Source organism: Myodes glareolus, chromosome 13, assembly GCF_982192425.1.
Source record: "Myodes glareolus chromosome 13, mMyoGla1.1, whole genome shotgun sequence".
NCBI classification, from domain to species: domain Eukaryota; kingdom Metazoa; phylum Chordata; class Mammalia; order Rodentia; family Cricetidae; genus Myodes; species Myodes glareolus.
The window spans coordinates 75,247,326-75,273,745 of record NC_142038.1 but is presented as its reverse complement, the minus strand read 5'-3'; the positions used below and the strand labels follow the sequence as shown (position 1 = coordinate 75,273,745).

General features: G+C 41.1%; 1 protein-coding gene across 3 annotated transcripts in view; it reads left to right on the top strand.

Annotated features, from left to right (window-relative positions):
- Positions 1-1,694: 1,694 nt before the first annotated feature.
- Positions 1,695-26,420, top strand: part of Rbbp8 (RB binding protein 8, endonuclease) — a 95,968-nt gene continuing 71,242 nt past the window's right edge. The window contains exons 1-2 of one of the 3 annotated variants that reach the window (XM_085676319.2): positions 1,695-1,868; positions 24,659-24,863. In XM_085676319.2, coding sequence (XP_085532445.2) covers positions 24,755-24,863 — 109 coding nt within the window. In that variant the 5' untranslated portion in view covers positions 1,695-1,868; positions 24,659-24,754. Of the gene's footprint in view, positions 1,869-20,558; positions 20,732-24,658; positions 24,864-26,420 lie in introns of those variants that run through there. The other 2 variants (XM_048447974.3, XM_048447973.3) reach the window with 2 other exon arrangements.

Below are 26,420 nucleotides of genomic sequence, written 5' to 3'. Positions count from 1 at the left end.
CACATAAATAAGAAGTTTGAATAATTTTTAAAAGAAGCCCTGCTCTGAAAGGTCTTTGTGACATTGTCACTACTCTCCATCACATGGCTCTCTTTTCTGGGACTCCACCTCTGTGTTATAATTACAGTACTTATACAGTTTGATTCACATAATGGTTACTCGCTGTGGTTCCCCTGGAATCTAGTAATGCTGTTTCTGTACAGTCACTTAGCAAGCATTTATTAAGCACTTTTAAAAAGTCAGTCAGTGTTCCAGACACTGGAGATTTGAAAATGAATATGGTAACTTTGTTACTTTACTAATCAGGTACAGAAAAAGAACTTGAAGTTGGGTGTGGCGGCTCAAGCCTGAAATCTGGGATTCATGGCCAGTATAGGCTGGATAATGGGTGTCAGGATGGACTGGGTTATTCCAGTGGAATTTTCATCCCAGAAACTTAACTTTAAAAAAAAAAATTCTTACTTATTTATTTATTTTGTCCAGAAGAGCAGAACACAGCTGTAGTCTTCACACTTGGGAAGTAGAGGCAGGAGGGACAGGAACTTGGTCATCCTCCACTGGGCTACATGAGAGAAGGGGTGGGGCAGAGCGTAGAGCCCTGGCCTGCACAGCACAGCTTTAGAGCGCCTGGGCGCAGTCCAGCAAGTGGTTTAGAGTACTGCTGACGGATGAGTGTGAAGCGCAGCAGCTTGAGACTCAGCGCCTCAGCAGGAAAAGCTGTTTCTAAACACGAAAGTGTTATGAGAGTAAGAGCTCCACCTACTCATCCCCCTAGAAAATAAAATAATTTCTACCAAAATGCAACCCTATGTTGCTCACTTCCTTCTTCCAAAAGCTTCCTAGATAGGTTTACTGGAGACGCTGACATCATTCCCAACTCTTCTCAATGTGCCTTTTCCCACATTTGTCTGAAATCGGCACAGTTCCTGGGACATCCTAGAGATCAGCCGTCTGGGTTGAACTGTGGAATATTTAAAGTAAAATCTTCTCTAAGTTCTCTCTTGTATGGAAGCAGGCATTCAGATTCTAGACTTTGGAATGCTGTGAGGCTCAGTTGAAAACAAGGCAGACTATACACCCAGGCAAATGTTTGGTCAACCTCCACCTGTTTCTTTCCCTCTAGTAATGCTTCCTTCTAGCTCCCAGGGCAACTACACTTGTGTGGAATATTAAGGCTAAACTAGAAAATAAACCTAGATGGACATGTGGGAAAGGTCAGGCATTGTGGGATTCTTCTCCACTACAGATAATCGGTATCTAGAGGCTTTGGTTGGCACAGGGCCCCAGGATACATTTTGAAACAGATTACCCACCTCTGAGGATAACAGCCTGCCTGCTACTCTATCCACCAGGAGAAGCTCTCAACAATGTAGCTGGCACATAGCTACTCCTCCCACTAGAACTCTGAATTATTTTGCTGGAGGCTACAACATTCTGAGTAGTTTGTTGGGAGTTGACTGGAGGTGGGGATAACTCACCCAATACAAGCTTAGCAGAGCTGAGCCGCTGCAGCATGTTGAGGTAGCCTTTGATGCAGACTGGTCGGACAGGTTCTGGATCTACACAAGAACCAGTTTGACTGGCCTGTTATGCCAACATATTCTGGTTTGATTCCGTGTTCCACAGAGGACCGAAAACCTGCCCGGCGAGTTCAGTGAAAGGCTTGTTAGGTTATCCATTGCTCTCCGTATATAGCTTAGATGCAGCAGGACTCTTCCACATCGCAGTAGTGTCTAGCAGACTCTGACGTGGTCCAGAGAGGTGGCGTTCACTGACCTAACATCTAAGTTCCTAATTTCAGGGGAAGTGAGCAGAGAAATACCACCTGCTTTTGACCAGGGGCAGACAGAATCTAAATAAACTGAAGGGTAAGTTCATATTTTTTATATTTTCCAATTTTAAATGCATCTTTGAAAGAGTAGAATGTTTAAGAAGATAGTTATTTTAATATAGCAGCATTAAAGTACCTGCATTATTATACTTTTCTGTAAAACTGATTAAATATTGTTTTATGAACTTGCATCTATGTTCATGTATTTGTTGAGATAAAGTTATATGGTATACTACATACTTTGCTATACTCTTTTGTAAGTTAGTTATAACTATTATCATTTAAAAAAGTTGAATTGAATAATTCTATTAAGTATATCTCACATATTAATTAATCATCTTCAGCCAGCTATTTCTTTGATAAGATATACTATTATGTTTTACAGGCTGTTGCTATATGGTAACAAGTTCATATAGCAAATCTAATTGTTAATAAAATAATAATTGTTTCTTTAAGGCAAAAGAAAAAAAGGTATTGTCCTGTTTGGTGATCCTAAGTACTTGGGAGGAACAATTCCCAGCAAGCTTTGAGGAGTGTGAAAAGCAGAGACTGTGGGATGTGGTAACTGATTAACTAGTGGGCTCCAAAGCACTGGCTGAGCTGAACAGAAAGGAATGAAGACAGGTTGTGTCATGCCTATTAGGTCTGAAACCTTTTCATGTTACAGAATACTTGGATCTCCTTCCACTTAAATTCTAAAATAGTCCCTCATATCTCTTTCATGGAGTCAATTAATGTTTGTGGTAGTTTGTCACCTGGAAGGCAAGCAGCCTTTAGGTTGACTTTAGCACCACCTATATCCTGTTTGTCATCTTGAGAACATCTGAGTGCACCCACCTCTGGGGAGTTTAACTCACAGCTGACATTTGAATTTATCAAGGAACTTTTAAAAGCCTAGCAGATCTCTACTGAGTACTTTCCTCTCAGTTATCTTGATAGGGCTGAGTGGACCTTTCTGTTGTCCCCAGTGTCCCCAGTTTATGTTATGTTCAAACATAAGAGTATAACACGTTTAGTGTGCTAGTAAAGTGGGGGTAGGGGTTCTTCAGAGATTTCCAATTTTATACAGAAAACCTTTGATGCCTCTTGGTCCTGCTTCTAGGCAGTTCTGCATAAAACTTCTGAAGGACTCTGCAGGGCAGCTGCAGTGGAATGTGCTGACTCAGCAAACCATCCTTCATTTTATTCAACATAAACTGTATTTTCCCAGTTTGAGGAACTATGAGTCAAAACTTTTATTTAGTTGAATTTTCTCTTTTCTTTTAATTTTTAGGTACAATATACATTCAGAGTACATCATGATGTTTCTGCTACTCTGTGGCATACTGTAATTAAAAACTGTGTACTATGCTGTTTAAAATTCAGGGCTTACTGCTCAGAGACAAACCTGAGACTCTGAACACTTTTTTATGTTTATGGTTTTGAAGAAAAAGTTGTGAAACCAAATGCATATTTTGTGCAAAAAAAACTATGGCCAATATTTCAAACTCAATTTTATATTTTGGAAAGGGACTCTGTAATTTTCATTTAATTAAACTTTCCCCCAGTTAGCTTTTTTGGAGAATTCAAGACTGACAAAGTTGCTATGAATAAAAAATGGACTGGAATAGCAAGAACTTTACAGTTCACTGTGTTAAAGATAGCCTAAAAAGTAACCAGGAAAATGTGTTTTAGAGCGTATGTACTACTGATAAATGAGTCCTTCACAGCAAAGCTATAAATGCTACCAGAAGAAAACCTCAAATGCACATGTTCAAAATCTTAGCTCAGCATTTCCATCATTGCCAACAACGATGCATCATTAGTCTGGCTCCCATCTATGTATGCAAACCTCTAAAATTTTTGAAGCAGGTGGGGCAGATTTGAGACAGTGTCGTTCTACATAGCCCTGGCTGTGATGGCACTTGCTATATAGACCAGGCTAGTCTCAAATTCACAAATCCTCCTGCCCCTGCCTCCCAAGTGCTATGATTAAAGGTGTATGCCACCAAGGCTAATATAAACTTCTAAAAAAAATTTTTTTAAGATATATTATGTATACAGTGTTCTGCCTGCATGTATGACCGCAGGCCAGAAGTGGGCGCCAGATCTCATTGTAGATGGTTGTGAGCCACCATGTGATTGCTGGGAATTGAACTCAGGACCTCTGGAAGAACAGCCTATGCTCTTAACCCCTGAGCCATCTCTCCAGCCCAACTTCTAAAATTTTTAACGTCCATTTATTACCAAAAAAAAAAAAATAGTGAAACAGAAATCTTGTGTGTCCCTCTTATCCCTTAATGTCCTTCATGGGGAGTAGAATCTGGTCTTCTGGTCAATGTGCAATTCTGTATTTCAGAAGGCATCCCAATCAATGAGAGAATGAGAGAACAAGAAAAGGAAAAAGTAAACAGTCAATGCAAACCATACTTGGCATTTTATTTTTTAAAAGGTGTGTGCCATATGTGTTTGGTTGCCCATGGAGGCTAAGAACTGGAGTCATTAGTGGGTGCTGGGAACTGAACAAGTGCTCTTAACCATTGAACCATCTTTCCAGCCCCAAGATTACATGTTTAAACCCATCCTCAACTTCAATCGGTTGCCCCAAAGCCAATATCATGAAATAACCTCAGGTTTTTCTGTTGGAGGTCAGAAGCAAAGAGCACACATGTACCAGCTCTGACTTCCAGCTAAGGGGTTGTGCAAGCTGTTAATTTCCCCCAATTTCAAGTTGTGTAGTTTCCACTAGTTACAAAGAAGGAGACAGGCCAGAAGGTCAGGTGAGGAGCTTTTGAGTTTCATCTGCCTAAATCTGGTTGTTACTGAAGTGACTGAGTCAAGCAAGGCCAGACAATTGTCCAATATATTATATTATAGGAAAAACATTATCAAACTGCTTTTTCTTTAGTTTATCAATAAATTCTGATATACTTTATACCTAATATGTATTTTTTAGAGCAATTTCAAATGGGAAGTAAAGAACTTTCGCCTATTTTTGTTTCATGTATTCAATTCATTCCCACAAAGCCTGAGATGCACTGAAACTTGACCTGCTGTGAGAAAGGCATTTTCTAATAAACTACAACTCATTTCCTGAATTTGGCTGCCAATCTCAAAGGGCCAGAGAGCAGATAAATAACCAGTTAGTATACACTCTATTCCCGGTATTGATAAATAACCAGTTAGGATACACTCTATTCCCGGTATTGATAAATAACCAGTTAGTATACACTCTATTCCCAGTACTGATCCAAAGACTTTATTATGTTTACATTGATAGAATTATAGTAAAAACAAACTGACTACATTGGACCTTTTTTAAAAAAATTATTTATTACGCATACAATGTTCTGCCTGCCTGTATGCCTGCAGGCCAGAAGAGGGCACCAGATCTCATTACAAATGGTTGTGAGTCACCATGTGGATGCTGGGGATTGAACTCTGAGCCATCTCTCCAGCCCAACCACGTTGAACCTTTAAGTAACACTTTTCATTCGAGTGAAAAACAGGATTTTGAACAGTGTGAGTTTATCTGGGATTGTTTCCAAGAGGGCCTGGTTACCAGAAGTAATTAAATATAACCTATGACACGATGCAAGAGCTTGACTCTGAAGAGTATGTATGAAAAGCAGTCATGTGTTTCAGTCACACACATGCCACATGCATTTGTGCAGTGCATAGACTTGGTTGTGAGACCATGAAAGATGCTTGGCATGGTAGTTCACGCCTATAGTCCACACCCTCGGGAGGTGATGGAGAGGCACTGCTGCAAGCTGGAGGCCACCTGAGCTACAACATGAGACATGGCCTCTGGAAACATCAGAAAGTAAAGGAGACACAGTGCAGATAAGAAAGAAATCTAGAAATCTAACAATGAGTGTATTTTTCATTATCTTATAATTATGCCTGAGATTAAGAAAGAAACTCTTGAGTGTTACAGTGACTAATGAACTGAATTAGGATAAAACAGGAAAATTAACCCTAATGCACAGCAAATAAGAGGTGAGGATACACACTGCTGAACAATCCCATAATAAGAGATACACTGTAGCCAGGCGATGGGGACACAGGCCTTTAATCCCAGCACTCAGGAGGCAGAGTCAAGTGGATCTCTGTGAGTTTGAGGTCAGCTTGGTCTACAAAGTGAATTCCAGGACAGTCAGGGCAGTTACATAGAGAAACACTGTCTCAAACACAAACAAACAAAAAACATAACAAAACAAAACATATACACTTTCAAGTGCAGGGAAAATATACTCTGGTATTTACAATTATACATTACCAAAGGTAAAAAATCCATCCTTGGACATGAATCACCATCATTAAATAATTTCAAACAAACACTAACTACTGAAATTAATGAATAAATTAGTTTTTCCTTTCTACAGAATTTTGTAATTGGGATAAGTGATTTAAAAAAAATACTTGCAATGATTTTTTGAAAATCTTATACAAGGCATTTTGGTTATATTCACTCCCTCTCCCAGTTACTTCCAAGTTCATCTCCACCTCCTACCCACCCAACTTCATGTCCTTTATTATTGTTATTAAACCCACCATGTCCAAAGAGACTGGACCAACCTACTGGGTCGCACCTTTAAAGAGAACCGCCTCTCTCTTCCAGGAGCTATCCACTGCCAATAGCTCCACAGCTAAGAGTGGGAGGGCCTTTGTACTCACCACCCTTCTCGATGCATAGACTTTTGTCTGACTAAGTTAAAATTTAGTACATGAGGAGCGGAAGCGAGATGACTCAGTGGCTAAGATCACTTACTGCTCTTGCAGGGGGTTGAGCTCAATGCCTAGCACCCACAACCCTTTCTAACTCCAGCTCCTGTATCTGATACCCTCCTCTGGTCTCTGCAGGAGCCAGGTAAGCACTTGATGCACAAATATACATTGAGGCAAAATACTCCTATACATAAAAAAATCAAAATAAATAAATCCTTAAACTTAATACTTGAAAGGATCCACAACACAGGAATGGAAAAGCTATTGTATATATTTTTGCTAATTCCGAAGTTGATTTTTATTCACACACATAAATATATGTAAGGCAAATAAAAGTCTATGTAGAACAAAATTCCTAAGAAATAAATTATTAATGTATTAATGCAAAAAAAGGTTTAAAAAATAGAACCCAGTATTGTAGTGTACACCTGCAATCCCAACACTTAGGAGATGGAGGCTGGAGGATAGGAGTTTACGGTCATTTTTAGCTACACAGTTCCAGGCCAATCTGGGCTAAATGAGACCCTGTATTTAGGAGTTAGGGGAAGACGTTAGGGATGACTATCACCAAAATATATTGTATGAATTATTAAATTCTCATAGAATAAAAAAATACATTTTAAAAGTTTAAATACAATAAATTGGGAAAACTTTATGAAAGTACATTTCACATCTCTATAAAATTGTGAACTAAAATTAAATAAACTAACTGAAGAATATGATCTCTTATAGTTTAAAGCTTTCTGGAGTAAATAGAAAGATATATTGGGGTTATAAATTAACTTATGTAATAATTTTTTGACTAAAATTCACAAACTTTATTATTTTTTCAAAATATTTTCTAGGCAAGCAATGGCAGTGTACACCTTTAATGCCAGCACTTGGGGAGCAGAGGCAGTCAGATCTCTGTGAGTTTAAGGCCAGTCTGGTCTACTGAGTGAGATCCAGGACAGCCAAGGCCACACAGAAAAACATTGTCTTAAAAAAAGCAAAAAATAAAAAAAATAAAAATTGAGCTGAGTAGGTGAATGCCTGTACTCCAGCACTCAAGAGGCTGAGACAGAACTGGAGTTTAAGGTTAGCTAGAGCAAAAATAAATTACACAACAGAAAAAGTAAATAAGTTACAAAGCAGAAAAATAAAGACAATTAAGTAGTTTTATAAAATGTGACGCTTTCCTATCAATTCTATCACAAACTGCATGGTGTAGGAGAGGACTACATCTACAAACAGGACATTCATAGGCAGAGAGCCACAGCTGGCACCAACAGCAGCAGTCAGTTCTCAGCCCCTGTGAAAATAATGAAAGCTGCACCTGCTCTACCTTTCTGTACTTTCAGGTTCAAAAAAGAAGATATAGGCCAACCTGGTCTACAGAGCTAGCCCCAGACAGCTAGGCCTCTTACACAGGGAGACACAGCCTGTCTTTATACACTGCATTTCAGCTGATGCAGGAAGACTGAACAAGTCTGAGAAAGGATTAAGGATCTAACAAGGTTCAGGCCAGCTGGGGCTAGAAAACAAGTCCCAATCTCAGAACCAAGCCAAACAATTATATGTACACACATACACACACACATTGTCATAAGCCGCACATTGTGGTGACATCTGTCGGGGTTCAGCCTTGATAGAATTTGCACGTTCCAGGGTAGGAGCTTGAAGATTAGAATTATTAAGCAAAAGGAACAGAGATATGAAAGAAATAAAAAACAGAAGCACAGAGCAGCACCAGGAGGGAAATTAAATGAATACTGAAATTGCCTATGTTTATTTTCCACATGTTTATACACTTCAGTCCAGAAAGGAGGGGGAGGCAACAGACTTCATTAACATGATATAAGAAATAGACAGAGCGTCCTCAGTCAACCACTCTGTTGTTTGGACTTGAATTCTCTGACCTTTGGTCAAGGTGGAGCAGATTCACCTCTATCCTCAAAATACTTATTAACCACACTCTAGGTTAGGATCTCTTGTTTGTAGTCACACCTGCTGTCAACAACTTTGAGAGTAAAAATAAGCTCAACTTTCTGACCTCCAGTCAAGGTGGAACAGGACTCAAATCTGTGCGTCCTGGTGCAGGCGAGCACACTTACACACACACACACACACACACACACACACACACACGGGCACAGGCACAAGTACATTTGTATTTTAACACTGTTCTTGAATTAATTTCCTACCAATATTAAACCACTTCTCAACTCATAGAAATTCTGTGTATTATTATTATTATTTATTTTTTTACCTGGGGATTTTTATCTGAGTCAGGGTCTCACATAGCTCATATTGGTCTCAAACTCCATGCAGCAGCAGATAAGCCTGAACTTCAGAGCCCCCACCTCCCATGTGCTGGGATCATAGGCATATACACCAGACTCAGTATCGTACTAATAAATCAAAAAATACAATGCTCCATTGCTTACATAATATACACAATGACCTACCTATCTACAGTTTAGATATGACTGTAGAACTGTGTATGGATGAGAAGGAAATATTCCTGATCACAAAAAAGCATCTGTCTTCTCTTTTTAATTTATTTACATTTAAAATTCTTTAAAACCTCTGACCTATGATTTAAGGCCCAAATCAAGACATTTTTTTAATAAAAGGGAGTCCCATTAATAATTAAACTAGAACAACAGTTATTAACCAGGACTATGACTGGTATGCCAAGCCACATGGTGACCTGACACAGCTTATCAGTTTCCTCAAAGCTTACAGAGAGAGTCACTAAGGGCATCATATGTTAAAGCATGATTTCACAATGAATTTTTGTATTCTTGATTATAACTCAGGAAAAAATGGAAAAGTAGTAGCAAAAACTCAAAGTCTTTGCTAACTGGCCCGGGGGAATGCCAGTAGGGCATTTTCTTGATTGCTAATTGATGGACCCAGCCCCACATGTGCAGTTCCACCCCTGGGTTCGGTAAGGTGGCTGAGCATGCCAGGGGACACAGCCAATAGCAGCTTCTTCCACGGTTCCTGCTTGAGTTCCTACCTTGGCTTTCCTCATTAACGGACTGTTATTGATATGTATAAACCAAATAAACTCTTGCTTTTATTAGTGTTTTTATCACAGTGACAGAAAGCAAACTAGAAAAGACATGATAATGTGCTTATTTTTATAAGTCTGTTGAGGAATACTTTAATAAATAGACTCTAAGTGTCAGTGATTTGCTCTTCTTATAGCTAGCCCTTCAGAATAGTTTCCATTTATGTAATTGTAAATAAGTACTATTAACACGGTTGCAACACACACACATGACAATATAGTATATTGACTAGATAAAAGTATAAAGACTCACTTTTCAAGAGTCTCAAAATAAACAAACTTTTTCAGTTTTCTAGTCTTGGCAATGGTTTTTATGTTTTTCTGGCATCTCTTTGGCAGAGGTTCTCTTAAGTGTCAGCATTAGAAAGGAGGTGTAAGGGATAAATACTTAAGATTCTTAAACTTCATAAACCTATAAAGTAGTCATAAAGATAAAATATTGCCTGCATACTACATTATAAACAGATGTCCCTGTCCATTACACATCATTTTGAAAATAAGAGACTAACATTTTTAAATCATTACCACATCTCCAATTAAGAATAAATTGTGTAAGCACCTTCTTTATCAAGCATGTAGTTTCTTTATTGAGAAAAATCATATATCCAGTAAAACATTGCCCATTACTAAACTGAAATGAAGCTCAATGAATCTTTAAAAACAAATGATTCAGTTGGTAAAGGTGCCTACTGCCAACACTGATTACCTGCATTCAGTCCCCAGGGCCTGCATGGTCGAAGGAAAGAACTTACTCCTGCAAGTTGTCTTCTGATTCCCAAATGGATGCTATGTCTCTAAGCCCACTAAAATAAACAAATAAATGCAAAAAGCAAACAGTAACAACATGGCTAAGTCCATAATGTACTTGCTCTCCAAGCACAGGTACTAAATTTAGCTCCTCACCACGTTAAAAACCCCAGTGGGTGGAGATAAGTAAACATCTGGTGTTTACTACCAGCCAGCCTACCTCAGTCTGTAAGCTCCAGGCCTAGTGAGAGAACCTGTCTCAAAAAGTAAGATGGAGGCCAGGCATTATGGCAGCCTTTAAGTCCAGTAGTTGGGAGGCAGAGGCAGGGAAATTTCTGAGTCCAAAACCAGTATGATCTACATAGCAAATGCCAGGTCAGTCAGTGCTGCATAGTGAGACCCCATCTCAACAAAGTGACTCACTGACTGAGTAAGAGGAAGCACAGCTAAGGAAGACACATGATGTTGACCTGGCCTCCACGTGCATATGCACACATGCACATATCCACACCAACATACATATGTCACAATGCAACAATATACACACCAAATTAAAATACAGGTATGGTAGCTCAGAAGTCTGAAGCAGGAAGACTGCCATGAGGTCAGCCTAAGCTAACAAGTAAGACCCTGTCTGAACACACTCAGTTTCTAGAGAAAAAGAAGGGAATTTACTCCAGTATAGCTATGGCGACTTATTTAACCAAACTAAATGAAGTTTCTAGCCAGGTGTGATGGCACACATCTGTAATCCCTGCTGAGACAGGAAAACTAAAGGCTAGCCTGGGTTACACAAGTCTATAAATAAATCCTAAAACTTGCTGATCTAGGTTGAAAACTGGCCAGAATGAATGAGGTATTCTTTCACACTGAAAGTAATATGCATTCTTCTGTGTTTGTGTGTGTAGTGCTGGTATAATGGACCAAACCCAGGACACTGTGCATGCTAATTTAGCACTCTATCGTGAATTATATTCCTCAGCTATGGGGTAAAAAAATGCTTTGAAGCCAGGCGGTGGTGGCGCACACCTTTAATCCCAGCACTCGGGAGGCAGAGGCAGGTGAATCCCTGTGAGTTCGAGGCCAGCCTGGTCTACAAGAGCTAGTCCAGGACAGCTAGGACTGTTACACAGGGAAACCCTGTCTCAAAAAAAATGCTTTTGAGAAACATTTCATTATGTAGCTGAGGCTAGCTAGAACTTCCAATATAGCCAGGCTGATCCCCAATGCCTGCTGTAAGTACTTCCATGAATATCTAAGGCACTATCAACATAAAAAACGTTGATGTTGGGAAGTAGAAAAAGACAAGATCTCCTGAGTAAATTGGGAGCTTGGGGACCTTGGGAGGGCAGAGACAGGGAGGGAAGCAGAAAAAAAATGTAGAGCTCAATAAAAAAAAAAATCCATAAAAAAATTTTGATGCTGACATGACTCATGTATGCTAAATATATCTTTAAAAAATAACTATAAAATTGCTAAACCTGACTGAAACTTTAGCACTTTTTTTGTTGTTGTTTTGATTTATTTTTTGCTTTTTTTCAAGACAGGGTCTCACTATGTAACTCTGACTGTCCTAGAACTCACTGTGTAGAATAGGCTGGCCTTGAACTCACAGAGATCCACCTACCCCTGCCTCCTGAGTGCAGGGAATAAAGATGTGCACCACCAGGCCCAGCAAAGGCAGATATTTTTACTCAGCATAATGAACTTTGGCACTTTCAACTCAAACCATGAACCCAATATTTTGGCACTTGGAGCAGGATCACTAAGGATATATATGCCCACACATAAATACCACTTACCAATAACTGAAAACAATTCTTTAAAAATTCTATCAAGTATTCATTTAACTTGTTCCAATATTTTCAATTAACATACTTATGTCTTAAAATTCCTATTCCCTTTTGTTTCTCAAACTCTTGGGCTGTGCTTAAAATAACGCTGACTAGTTTTCCAGTATTATGTTTATGCTACAGGTACTGGCTTTTTATAAATTACTTTAATAGATTAAATCACTGGCTTGAGTTTTGAACCGGAAGATCCAGGTTCTCAGTCAATGGTATGGAAGAGGAGGACAATATGAGGGGAGGGGGTTAAAGAAAGATGGGGAATTCCAGGCACCAACAGGGGACAATGAGATTCAAATACTGCACTCTACTTCTAGCTCCATCTTGGTTCTTTATATGAATCACAAATTCTCATCTGTTCCTGTAGCATTAATTTGGTCATTACATACAGTAGTACCCCAAACAGCAGTCACTAACCAACTACATGGCCTTGAGCACAAGAAATGTGGCTAGTCTGAACTGAGATGTGCCATTTAGGTAAGAGATATATTAGTCCTCAAAAACTTAGTATAAAAGCAGGGAGTGGTGACACTGGACCAAAGTGTGAGAGACTGAGGCAGGAGGATTATATGATTTGGGGGGCTGGCCTGAGTTAGTATGAGATGCTGCCTCAAAAAGAAAAACCCTTAGTATAAAGAAAATAAAAATCTTGTGTGTGTGTGTGTGTGTGTGCGCGCGCATATGGCACGAGCATGTGTGCAGTGCATGTGTGTATGTAAGATGTGAAGTACAGGCAGGCGCCTGTATGGAGTGAAGAGTTAACTATCAGGCGCCGGTCCTTGCCTTTCTAGCTTGTTTCCAGACAGTCTCTCCTGTTTTTGCTGCTGTGCTCACCAGGCTGTCTGGCCCTTGAGCGGGTCTCTGCCTCTCACTCCCTGTAGTCCTGGGATTACAGATGTGTGCTACCACATACGGATTTTTGATGCACACTTTTTTTTTTTCGAGACAGGGTTTCTCTGTAGTTTTGGTGCCTGTCCTGTAACTAACTCTTGTAGACCTGGCTGGCCTCGAACTCACAGAGATCCACCTACTTCTGCCTCCTAAGTGCTGGGATTAAAGGCGTGCGCCACCACCGCTTGCACACACGGATTTTTATGTAGGTTCTGGGGATCAAAATTAGGTCATCAAGTTTGTAGGACAATTCTTTTTTCCTACAAACCATTGGCTTCTCATTACTTTTTAACTGACTATATGTTAAATATTTTAGACAAATTGTGTTAAATAAAAATATATTGCATACCTTATCTTTTTGTTTTTATGTTTTATTTTGTTTCTAGACAGGTCTCACTGTATAGCTCTGGCTAGTCTGGAACTTACTATGTAGATCAGGCTTACCTCAAACTCACAGAGATCTACCTGCTTCTACCTACTAAGTGCTGGAATTACAAGCATGACTCACATATCCAACTTTACCATGTTTTGTTTTTTAATGTGGTTACTAGAAAATTTTAATTTATCTGTGGTGCTATCAGCTAGTATAATGCTAAGACTCTGGAAAGAACTAGGGTAACAGACAAATGGAGAAAGCATCCCTGGCGTTCAGAAGCTGACATCACTGCAAAAGATAAAAGCTTTATGAAAAGAATTAAAACATAATAGTACATTAGTGTACTGATAAAGATGCGTGTTGCAGTATGGGTGAACGAAGGGGTCTTTGTTGAACAAGACAGGAAGAAGGGATGAAAAGAAATATTAGGTCAGTCAACTGGAAGCAGCACTGCCTAAACTGAATCTTAACGGATAAGTAGAAATGGGAAAAAGGATTGGATAAACCATGTCAAAAAAGGAGAAAAGAACAGAGGTTCTTTCCTGTTGACAAAGGAGAAGGTCAAGGCGTAAGGCACAGTGGGGAAGGAGGACTGAAGTTTCTGGGACATTGTAAGGATCGCATTTTAACCTTTAGGCATGGAGCAGTCAATGCAGGGTTTTAAGCAGAGTAGTAAACTAAAAACTAATGGCTTAGATCTTAGGCAAGTGACAGGGACTCCTTTAGAGTGGGCAAGACTGCAGAGGTAAGAAATGACCTGAAATGGGGTGGGGGGATATGAATAGAAAAAACACTAAGCAAACCATATTTAGGAGCTGACATCAGTAGACACATAGGTGACTTGTCTGATCTTTTCTAAGATGGCAGCAAGAGCCCAACCTGTTATGAGGAGGCAGTCTGGTGATTTTAAAGGACTGTCCCTCACTGCAAGGAGGGACAAAAGGATATCTGTGATAGTAAAAACTAGCTGTTGCAGCACAAGGACTAGGTGACCTAGAGCAAGGTGGATGCAAAGGTCAGGAGGAACTCACTCCTGTCATCCCAGCCCTGGGGAGAGGAGGTGGAGGACCGCCATGTGTTTCAGGCCGGCCTGGACTCCAGTGCATCCCAGAACAGCCTGAGCTGCAGTATAAGACTCTGCACCCTTGAAAACAAAAACAAAAAAAGCAGGTGGTGAGACACAATTAGATTTAAAAAAAAAAAAAGAACCCCCAAAATTGCCTTATTGCATTGTCCAAATCACAGAATTGAGAAAGAACTATCAGCATATCACACCCTCTTAGCTCAACTGTCTTATTTAATCTGGACTGGTTTTTCAGTTGAAAATGAAAATACTGTACAGAAAAGCTTGAAGAATACATTGAAGGTTTGGAAGAGAACAAAGGAAACAGAAGAAAGCTGAACAACGGCTATTTTAAGGATTAACCAAAGCCTTCCATGAAGCTTAAACCATGTAATTTCAGTCTCATGAGTCTACCTGACATTTGATTTTCCCTTCACATTACTTAGCTATCCAACTGTGGGAGTTAAGCATTTACTGTAGAATCAAGAATTTTATTTTTTAAATGGTGAGAGTTAAATGGTTTAGAAAGCTATACTAGGCCCTAAATTCTAAAAAAAAAAAAATCCTATAAAATACAAGAAATTTAAACAATTAAATATACACGGCACAGAATTTACCATTTTGACCATTTCATCATACAACTTTTAAACTGAGCAACCCAATTGGGGCATCTCATGGGGAGACACTGTGTTTGCAGCCCTAATTGGGGCAGCTCTGAGGGTGCTAGAGTCCCAAGCTTCTGATAGAAATAGCCTTATTCTGCCATCACAATACAATACACAGGTACAGAAGTTCCTTGTCTTACAATAGGGCCATGCTCCCATACACCCAAGAAAAATAAAAAATATTTTAAGTCAAAACACACTTAACAGGGCTGGGAATGTAGATCAGTGGTAAAACACTTGTTAAGCATGCATAAGGCTACACACAACCCTCCTCACACACACACACACACACACACACCAAAAAAAAAAAACAACAACAACAACAAGAAAAACTTAAGAGAGTATCTGAGCTTAGCAACACAGTACTTTGTGCAGCTTTGTTGTGAAAGACTCCCGTGCGCGTCTTTCCTTCGGGAGAGACCCCGTGCCCAAAGATCAGTCGAAAACACGCAGCTGGATGCAAACAGCAAGAGGTTTATTCGAATACACAGGTACCTGGGGCGACAAAGTCTCTCGGAGGACTTGCGCGCCATCAGGCTGGAGCGAGGGGTTTTTATAGGAGAGCAAAAGCGAGATTTACAGAAGCAAGATGCGGGGTTGTAAATTCTTAACCTAAATAACAATGAGGGGACTACTCAGCGTTTTACTGTTCCCCTTATCCTGTCCCCCTTCCCTGGCTGGCGACCAGATGTCTGATTGCACAGGCCCTGACTCGTGACGAGCTTTATACGTGACTCAGGCCTCGCAATCCTCTCTTCATCCCTTGAAGTCTTTGTTCCTACTCAGGCCAGTCCATAAATCTCCTGTCCTGTAGCCAGATAAGGCTGTCCTTGCTCTAACCTCAGGTATCTTTGCTTAGCATTCCGGAGGCCCTGAACTGAGCTTGTTATTATGAATCTTTTGCAAAATGGTATAACTGTGGCTAAAACGAGTTGGGGTCCTTCAGTTGCCTCTATGACCAAGCAACTGTCTGGGAGTTGCAGTTCACTAGGGATGCCCAGAATTACAACAGAATCATGTTGAGTTATCACTGGCCTAGGAAAAGATCAGGAGTCAAATATATATATATATATATATATATATATATATATATATATATATATATATATATATATATATATATCACCATAAGTGATGAAGAAAACAATATTATGAAGAGTTCAAAGTAACTGCTTCTTTAAGTATGCTTTCCCAGAAAATATTTGGAACTTCATAATTTATTCCCATGGCAGTTTTTAGAATTCTTTTGGGGTAAGTATCTACAATTGTGATCACCATTTCCACGACTAAAGTGAGCACTATATAAGCTCATAAAAGGATGATGTGGTGGCACACTCTTGTAACCCTAACACCTGGGAGCTAGAAGCCAGGTGACAAGAGTTTATGGTTCTCCACTACACAGGGAATTACAGGTCAGTCTGCGCAACAATGTGAATTACAGACCTGGGCTACACAGTAAACTCCGCCTGAAAAACAAACGGGAAAAAAATAAAAAACAAAAGGAAAGAAAATCTAAGTTTTGTTTTGTTCTTAGTTTTTGTTTGTTTTGAGATGAGGTCTCAAGTTGCCTAGGAAGGTTTGGGAGTTCAGGTGTAGCTGAAGTTGTTCTTGAACTCTGACCCTCCTGCCTTCATTCCCTGAATGCTAGGATTTTAAGCCTGTGCCACCACATCTGACCAAAAATTTTTCAATGTATCTAAAATACAAGAAAAATGGGAACTCTGTCAAGGGATGCCCAATTCGTTGTCAGCCAGAGTTCTACTTAGGCTGTAGTGGGGATATTAAAAATGAATAAGGAAGCCAGTGTGGTGGCACACTCCGTTAATCCCAACACTCAGGAGGCAGAGGCAGTCAATTCCCTGTGAGTTCAAGGCCAGCCTGGTCTACAGAGTGAATTCCAGGACTGTTTTGAAAAACAAAACAACCCGGGGGAGTTGAAGAGTGAGAAGAAACTTACAAGCTTCAAAGGTGAAAAAAAAAAAAAACCCAAAATCAAAAAACAACCCTAAATATGAAAAAGTGGAGAAACATGGTACTAGAATAGGAACTGTCTACTGTGGTAAAAAGATGACTGGTTAAGAGGAAAGGAGTTTAGTGAGAAACCAGGAAGAGACACAGTGGGGTCTAGGAGCACCTATAACCATAACAGAGGGCTACAGGGTAGAGATCAGAAAATGCAAATGTACAAATAGGCTTTTTTTGAAAGAGTTAACAGGAAGTCCCTGAAGGCATTTAAACTGCAAAGTGACACTATCAGATTTAAATTCACAGCTGCTGTGTAAAAGGGATCTGGAAGTAACCAGCTTAAAGTGTGTGTGTGGGGGGGGGGGGGGGGAATTGGCCCCTTTTTTAAAACTAGGTTTTTAATTTAAACTTAACTCACTGTGTAGACCCCCATGGCCTGAACTTAGATATCTGTCTCAGACTCCTGAGTATTGAAATTAAAGACATATACCACAATGCCCAGCTTAAAGTTTAAATTTAAAATATTTATTTGTTTTCAGAGATTAGGCCTTTAATTCCATTCTTCAATTATTTCAAATTACTTTTAAATATATTATGATATTTGTCTCTTAGCTCAGAAATACTAATAATAGCTAGCTTTTTTTAATTGGGCATATATTTGGATATATTTGAATACTATCTTAACTGGTTTTCATATATTCGTTAATCCTTATACCCTGTGAAGTTTGTACAACTATACTCATTTTACAGGCAGGAAAATGTGACAGAAGTCACAGTGACAGAGGCATAGTGAGTCAGTTCTGCCCCCAAATTCTGCATCTTTCTTATTAGACTGGATCTTAAAAAGTTGGTTTAGTACAATGCACATAAACAAAATATATGCATCATGGGAAAAGATGCTCAATTTTTTCAAATATCAGAGGAAGAGAAAGGTCTAGATAGGTAATCTGAGTGGGTGGAGTAGAAAATCAAGTGGTAATAGTTTAGGTAAGAGATTATGGTAGTGCATGCCTGCAATCCCAACCTATTTTGTAGGTGGAAGTAGTATGTGCAATGGCCAAGGAAAAGGCTTTTTTTGTTGTTTGTTTTTGTTTTTATTATAGACAAGAGAGAGAAAAGGCACAGGCATCTGCAGGGGTGTCCAGAGCTGAGACAAATGGTAGACTGAACACAGTCAGCAGATAGGCCATGGCCCTCTGCATCAGTGGAGAGAATAGCAGTGAACAGACAATAGAAAAAACAGCTTAGAGAATGGGTAGCTTGAGGGGGTTTAGGAAAGGGGAGGGGGGTAATAAGGACTAATATGCTGGCATGAACTTGGAAATGTATACCAGGTTACTTATGACACTGAGTAGCCTGGAGGAGGCCAGCATGAGCTTTGATATGCTAATAGGTGCCACAGGTAGCCATGGGTCCCTTCAGCCAGAGGTAAGGGAAATGATTCCTTTTGGCAGAGGGGAACCAGAGCTCAAGGCCAACATTATTTACCTAGTAAATCCAAGGCCAGCCTAGATTGCGTGTGACCTGTCTCAGAATCAAATAAAAATAAGATTGCAGAAGATTATGTGGTCAGTGATGAAAGTAAAGGAATGGATTTAGGAGATGATTTCATAGGTATGACTGACAGGATTTGGTGATGGATTTCATAGGATGTTTAAAGATGTTTTCATGGATTCTGGTTTATATAAATGGATTACATACAGAGAGGTGTTTTGTTTTGTTTTTGGTTAAGGAAAGGCCTGACTAGGTAGTATAAACTGGTATTAGGCTCACAGCAATTGTCTTACTCAGCCTCCTGGCCTCCCCAAGGGCTGCGATCACGGAGAGTACCATCTACACTTCCTATTTCTATTAGAAACTATACAAGTTTCACTCTGACAATTAAAGACTATATGTTGTGCTAACAATAGCATAACAGGACTGGGTACATAACTTTATGGTAGAGTGTTTGCTGGAGAAAAAAATATAATAGTTTTCATTCTTTGATTAAGTCTTATAAGATGAGGAAGTAGGGAGCTGGAGAGATGACTCAGCAGTTTCTGCAGAGGAGCAGGTTCTGTTCCCAGTTTCTACATGGTGGCTCAGGGGCATTCACAACTCCAGGTCCAGGGGATCCAAAGCCCTCTTCTGGCCTCTCCAGGTACCAAGCATGCACATGGTACACATACATAAATGTAGGTAAACATGCATGCACACAAAATCTTAAAAAAAAAAACTATAACTGGGAAGGTACTGTAACAGTAATGAATACTGGGAGCTCCTTAAAGATGGTTGCATGGCAGTGGGAAAACAGGACAAAAATACCCTGGAGTTTCCAGTTCCAAAGAGTGTTCCATTGAGATTGGAGATGAGTGGTAAACTGCCTTCTAGGCTGGCCTCAAACTGGCCAGTCTCACCGCTGTTTTTTGCCTTCTCAGTGCTGGGATTACAGGCTTGGTCACCATGTCCTGCACTATTAACTTTTAAAGCCTGTAGTATTCCTAGGTCTCCTGGGACACCTAAGCATCACAGAAAACTATTGGGTTGCTTTAAAAAGATACTGTAATTCTATCTATTTGTTTCACTGTAGAATATGCTGTCTGTATACAAATTGGCCCTCCCCCCTATACTTTGAACCTTAAAACAACCCACAGGAAATCCTGATTTTAAAAGAATTAGTGAAGAGCTAGGAATGTGGCTCCGTTGGTAGAGTGCTTACCTAGCATGCGCAAAGCCCTGGGTTGGATGCCCAGCACTGTCTAAAAGTAAAATAAACTGACCTGGTGTGGTGGCTGCCATATACCTATATAATAGTATAACACCAGCATTCAGAAGATTCAGGAGAATCAAGAGTTCAAGGTCACGCATAGTGAGTTTGAAGCTTGCATGGGGCACTCAACACTCGTTTCAACAACAAAAGCACGAAAAAGTTTTAACAGCCTGTTAATGATTCTAGACTTCTAATTTCTTACTCGGCACTTGAAAGAAACTCATCATTTAACTTCGGCAATCGTTTTGAAATGTGGCGTTCAAATTCAGTACTCTCGAATCCCATCACTAAACTGTAGGCAATTAAGGCTGAAACATCTGTCCATCTTAACTCTCCGTGTGGTACAGCACGCCAGCCTTGAATCGTGTAGGGCTCACACGATCATGGATAACTAACTTTGGTCCGACACAGGGCTCGCGATCAAGTTCACAACAGGTCGGCTGGACAATGTGCCAGGGAATTCCGCGAACCAGGGCTCGCCAAGCGTCTGGGGCCCCCGGGGCGGCCCATCTTCCGAGCATCCTCCATCCGGGTCCGCACCAGTAGCCCCTCCTCCGCCGTCTAGCAGCTGGGGGAAAGGGGCGTGACGCCCGCCGGCCGCGGGAACTCCCGCTGACGTCACGTGACGCCGCAGGGCTCGGGCCGGGCGGGGCCGGGCGCCCTCCGGCCTTCCTCCGGGAGGCTGTGGCCGTCCCCGCCGTGGGTCCGGCCGCCTGGCGAGGGAGGGAACGCGGCGGAAGGAGGGTAGGAGCGAGCGGCGGGGCCTTCCCGGCGGAGGACACCGCTGTCGGCCTTGCGCTCCCGAGAGCTTCCAGGGAGGCTCGGAGCGGTGAGTACAGGCTCTCCTTCCCCCGACCCGGTGAGCGGAGTCGGAGCGGCCACTTCCGGCCGGGAACCGCGCTCTAGGAGAGGCCGCTGCGGCGGCAAGGCGTGAGGCACCCGCCGAGAGAGGGTGGATCTGGGCTGGCCTGGAGGACGCACCACACTCCTGGTCCACGCTGAGTCTCGGGCTCCCGCGACGGCGCGCCCCTCGGCACTGAGCCCGCCCCGCGCATGCGCTCCGTGCGCAGCGCGCGCTTTTCGGGCACCCTCGGGAGCGCCCTCGGTGTGTGCTTAGTGGCGTCTGACGAGAGGCGGCTGGAGACGGGATTGGCACGACAGCGCTGTGAGAGGGATGCCGACCGGCCCGCCCGTTTCTCTTGTGTGGCGTGACCGCCTGGCCTTGCCTAGCATCTTCGGTGTGCAGGCTCGCGACGCCGAGGACACACCTAGCCTTTGTGTGCGCAGAGAGAGATCGGAGTGTGGAGGGGAGAAGGGCGCGGTGCGCAGCGAATAACGGTTCAGAGCCAAAAGATGGGCTCCAAAGTGCTGGGCGAGCGGGTAGACGGGAAGGAAGTCGTGAACCAAAATTTGCAAACTTGGTATTAATGGTGTTTTATGTAGCTGAGCGGCCGTGGTGGCAGCGCACGCAGATGCGAGCAGGTCTCCATATGAGTTCGGAGCCAGCCTGGTCTGCCTAGGCCTTCTAGGTCAGCCAGGGCTAAATAGACCCTGTTTCAAAACAACAAAACATTGCATTATTTTAACTACCTCGTCATTGAAGCATTTCCTAAAGGATACTTAGTTTACACTAATGTTAACTCACTTTTAAGCTTCCCATTAAAGTTATTAAACCTTTAAACTTTATTTTTTCTTTCCTTCTGCCTTTCCTCCCTCCTTCCACTCTCCTCCCTCCTCTCACCCTCCTCCCTCCTCCCAACCTCCTCCCTCCTTCTTCTCTTCGTTTCGACAGGGTTTCACTGAGTAGCCCTGGCTGTCCTGGAACTTGCTTTTGTAGACCAGGCTGACCTCTAACTCAGAGGTCTGCCTGCCTCTGCCTCCCAAGTGCTGGGATTAAAGGTGGCAAGCTACCACCACCTCCCATACTTTATTTCTCACTACAGAGAAGTATAGTTTTGGGCTCAAATCGTAACCCCGAAATAACCCACCCTGTCTGTACCAGAGTTAATAATTGTACCTCTTTGTAGAGTTCTGATAATTCACTCACTAGAATTATTATTAAAAGTATAACCCATATGCTACTATACATGACTTAAGTGTAGTCTCTTATTGACCATAATGTATCTTTGATGCTAAGCTAAACACAGGCTCGTGAAGCAAAATTGTTTTAACGCTCCTCATCTCACGTTAAAAAATTAATATGAAATGAATATTCATGAGAGAGAGACATTAGCATTATTATCATTCAGCTTCAGTAATTGCCAGACTAATGTGTTGTTTCTTCTCTCCACCCACACCCATTTTCAAGCCAATTCCAGAGAATATTAGTTTATTCCACACTATTCCTGTAACAGACAAAAGCTTAGTGGAAAAAGGAAAATGGAGCTGAAAATAAATCTCAGTGGTAGAATCTTCACCTAGCATGCATGAAGCTCTGGATTCTGTTCCTAGCACTATAACAAATAAAAATTTTTAAAAAGTTTAAATGACTGTATTTATGCGATTTAATAATAACTTAGTGCTCCCCCCAAAATTAATAAGATTACTTGAAATAATTCTTTATTTCATTTATTCTGACTCTTTAGAAAGCTACTGCAACTTTGTGGCCCTTAGTAAATGTGTGTTATTTCTGTAGTGCTGCGCAGGTGACCAAGCGCTTGCATACATCATTTTGTGTTGTTGTTGTGGTTTTTCCAGACAGGGTTTCTCTGGGTAGCCCTGGCTGTCTTGGAACTTTGTAGACCATGTTGGCCTGGAAGGCAGAAATATGCCTCTACCTCTTGAGTGCTGGGATTAAAGGTGTGACCACCACGTCTAGCCAAAGTAATGGGTTTCTTCTAATGTCGTTACGCAGTTATAATCAGGTTGAATGCATTATTGCTCCTCTGAAAGTTTTGCTTTAGTTTTTGTTTCTGAGACTCATTTTTATTTTATGTGCATGGGTGTCATGCATGCCTGGTGTCCCTGGAGACTGGAAGAGGGTGTCAGATTGCCTGGGACTGGAGTTGCGAAAGGGTGTGAGCTGTTGTTATGTGGGTGCTAGAACTTGAACTTGGGTTCTCTGAAAAAGCAGCCAGTGCTCTTTAAACGCAGCCGGTTCTCTATCCAGAAGTTGTTTTTGTACAGAGACTATGCGTCCCAGGCTGGCCTCAAACTCTCTGTGTAGCTGGAGAGCAGAGGATGGCCTTGAACTCCTGATCCTCCTCTACTTAGTGCCAGGAATGGAGCCCAGAGCCCCGTGAGTGCTAGATGCACACTTACCCACTGAGCTACATCTCCAGGTCCTTATGTGTTGTGCTCCCTTCCTCCTATCTCCTCTGCTTTCTCCCATTATTTTTCTTGAGAAGGACAACCTGGAACTTGGAGCAGACTTCTCCCCTCAGCCTTTCCATTGCTGAGATTCAGGCGTGAGTCACCATGCCCAATAGGTTACTTTTGTAATGGTAGCTAATTAATGGTTTCAGGTAAGAGCACAGTTTAAAATATTTATTAAACCACTTGAGTTCCTGAATAGTCTGTTACTTTTTAGGGGCTGCATAAGTTGTAAAGTTAATCATTAGTTGGAACTATGTAAGAGTCACAAAGTACCATTACCCTAATAGTTTTGTACCTCTAAATAGAAAGAGTATTCTTAGAGCTTTGCTGTATGTGTATCATATTGACTTATTCCTAGAAATATACATAGATCCTCCCATGCCTTAATATGTCATCCATCTTCCTGGTTTTATAACATGCATGTATGTAAGAGATTATAAAATCAGGAATATTTCAGAATGTTTTCTTACCTGGTTCATTATAGTGTTGCACCTGCACATCTCTCCAAAAGTTGAAGCAGTCATTTTTTTTTCAGTGCTAGGGATTGAACCCAGGGCCTTCTCTGTGCTTAGCAAGCACTTCTTACCTACATTCTCATTCCTTGCGTATTTATCACTGCTATATTTATTTATTCACCATGTGAATGGACGTATGTGTCCATGCCACAGGACACGTGGAGGTCAGAAGTCACCTTGTTGGAGTCAGGTCTTTCCTTCCTTCACCTTCCAGGGACCAAACTCAAGTTGTCAGGCTTGGTGGTCTTTTACCTGCTGATTCATCTTGCAGGCCCCCATTCCCTTTTCTCTTTTTTCTTCTTTTAAAGATGGGTCTTGTTATATAGCCCAGGCTGACCTTGAATTTGGGACACCCCCCCCCCACCTCTGGAGTACTGCAATTGTAAGCATAAGCCAGCACAGCTGGCCAGTACATTTTATAAGGGTGAGTACTGACTGAATGATTGTAAACATTTCAGTATTATTAGAGCCCTTTAACTTCAACATAATATGAGTAATTATTCCTTCTTAGATGGAAAACTGGAAACCAGCTGAGATTTATCCTTTGTGAAAGCCAATAACTGAAACCATAGTTTTCTCACTGCTATTTCCTCCTCCTCATCCTCCTTCTCCTCCTCCTTCCCTCTTTCCCTCCCTCCCTCCCTCCCTCTCTCTCTCTCTTATAATGGCACAGTGTCTCACACTATGTAGCCCTGGAACTACATAGACCAGGCTGGCTTTGAACTCAGATCTCTGCCTACCTTTGCCTCTCAGCCACACCCTGCTCTCACCATTATCTTCTTTTCTCTCTTTTCCCAAATTCTCCAAATGATTGCTTGTAAATAGATAAAGAAAACTGAAAAATAGCTAGACTTCGACTTTCATCATGATTTCAAATTACATAAGCAGATAAGCAAAAGATGACACATTGTAATTTGTCATTTCAGGTATTTGACCACTTCGAGACAACCTCCCACCTATGTAAAGTAACGAGAAAGGTCGGGGAAACATCCACAAACAGAAGTGTGAAGCCTGGTAAGAAGATGAGCATTTCAGGAAGCAGCTGTGGAAGCCCTAACTCTGCAGATGTGTCCAGTGACTTCAAGGAGCTCTGGACAAAACTAAAAGAATCTCATGATAAGGAAGTACAAGGTAAAGTCTTTCCTCAAATGCTTGAGGCTATAGTAATAGAAACTAGCTTTGATCATTTTATATATTTTTACATAGAAATAACTTTATTTAGGAGCAAATGTTCCACCTTTAAAGGGCATTTAGTATTGTAATGCTTTATATTTGACCATAGCTTTTATAGACTTGTCATTTGTTACTTGTGGAAATAAGCAAAAAAACCAAACCAAAACAAAAAAAAAACAGTAGAATTTATTGACTGAAGACTTAGATTTGAATTCTGATTTCATTGGAATCTTAACTGTTATATAATCTTTTATCTTTTTTTCTACTGTTATTTGCAGGATTATCTGTAGACATAAAAGTGCCATTTAAGTAAATGACAAACCGTTCAGGTTTTGCTGCCACAAACGTGGATGGCAGCTTCCTTTGGCAGCTACTGAAGGCTGCCAGATGGTCATGGAGAGAGACAGTCATGTACAGTACACTGAGATAAGAGCTCAGGAGACTCATATGGAGCACAGTGAATGCACAGAAGATTAAGTAGTGTAATTAGGATGAGCATATAAATATTTGTATTAAAAGATACCTTGGGGACGAGGGATGTAGCTCTGTTGATTGGAATGCTTGCCTGGCTTGTATACTGAGGTAGATCTCTCAGTACCACATAAACCAGATGCTATGGCACACACCTATAATCGAAGTCCTTCAGAGGGAGAGGCAAGAGGATCAGAAGTTTAAGGTTTTTCTCAGATCTTTAATGTATGATAGATTTCCTTATATATCACAAAGGTTCCCTATTACAAATTAGATGTTTTTTTATGGTGATGCTGAGGAGGGAAGCCAAGGCCTCATGTATGCCGAGTGAGTGCTCTCCCACTCTTACACTCCCAACTCTGTGAGCCTTTCCTGATTGTCCCCTGCAGCCATGTGCTCTGTATTACAGTGCCCCACACCTTTAACATCGCACTGCAGTGGCGCTGAAGTGTGAGCCCCCAGTCAGTTCTGAGTGTAATTTAACCTTATGATAACAGCCTCGGTAGATTCTGAACTATTAAAGGAATCTGTAAGTCCAGTGTACATAGCGATATTAATCTCAGAATGTATTTTGAGTATTTGCTGTGTGATAGAATTTTAACGTAGTGTATTGTGTTTGGAAGATAAGGGAAAACCCAGCATGTGGTTTATGATTTTCTTTCAGATCAGGCTTTATAGTTGGGTACATCCAGGTAAAAAAGGTGATGGGAGGGTGAGAAAGACAGTTTCCTGAGAAGACTTTAGAAAAACTGAAAATGAGACCTTGATTCCCCCCACAAAGAATTATACACAGCTGGTTTATTTCTAAGTGGTAATGTGATGGGGGGGGTCTGTTCAGCATATAGTTTTACCTACAGATATGCTACAGATATGTTCAGGTTAGCAATGTGAACATGCTGAGGAGAGTCTCACCAACTTTGTTTTTAGGATAGCTCTTTTGGGGAGGTGGTTCAAGACAGGGTTTCTCTGTGTAGCCCTGGCTGTCTACAGATCTCATTCTGTAGACCATATTAGCCTTGAATTTGGAGATCATCCTACCTTAGC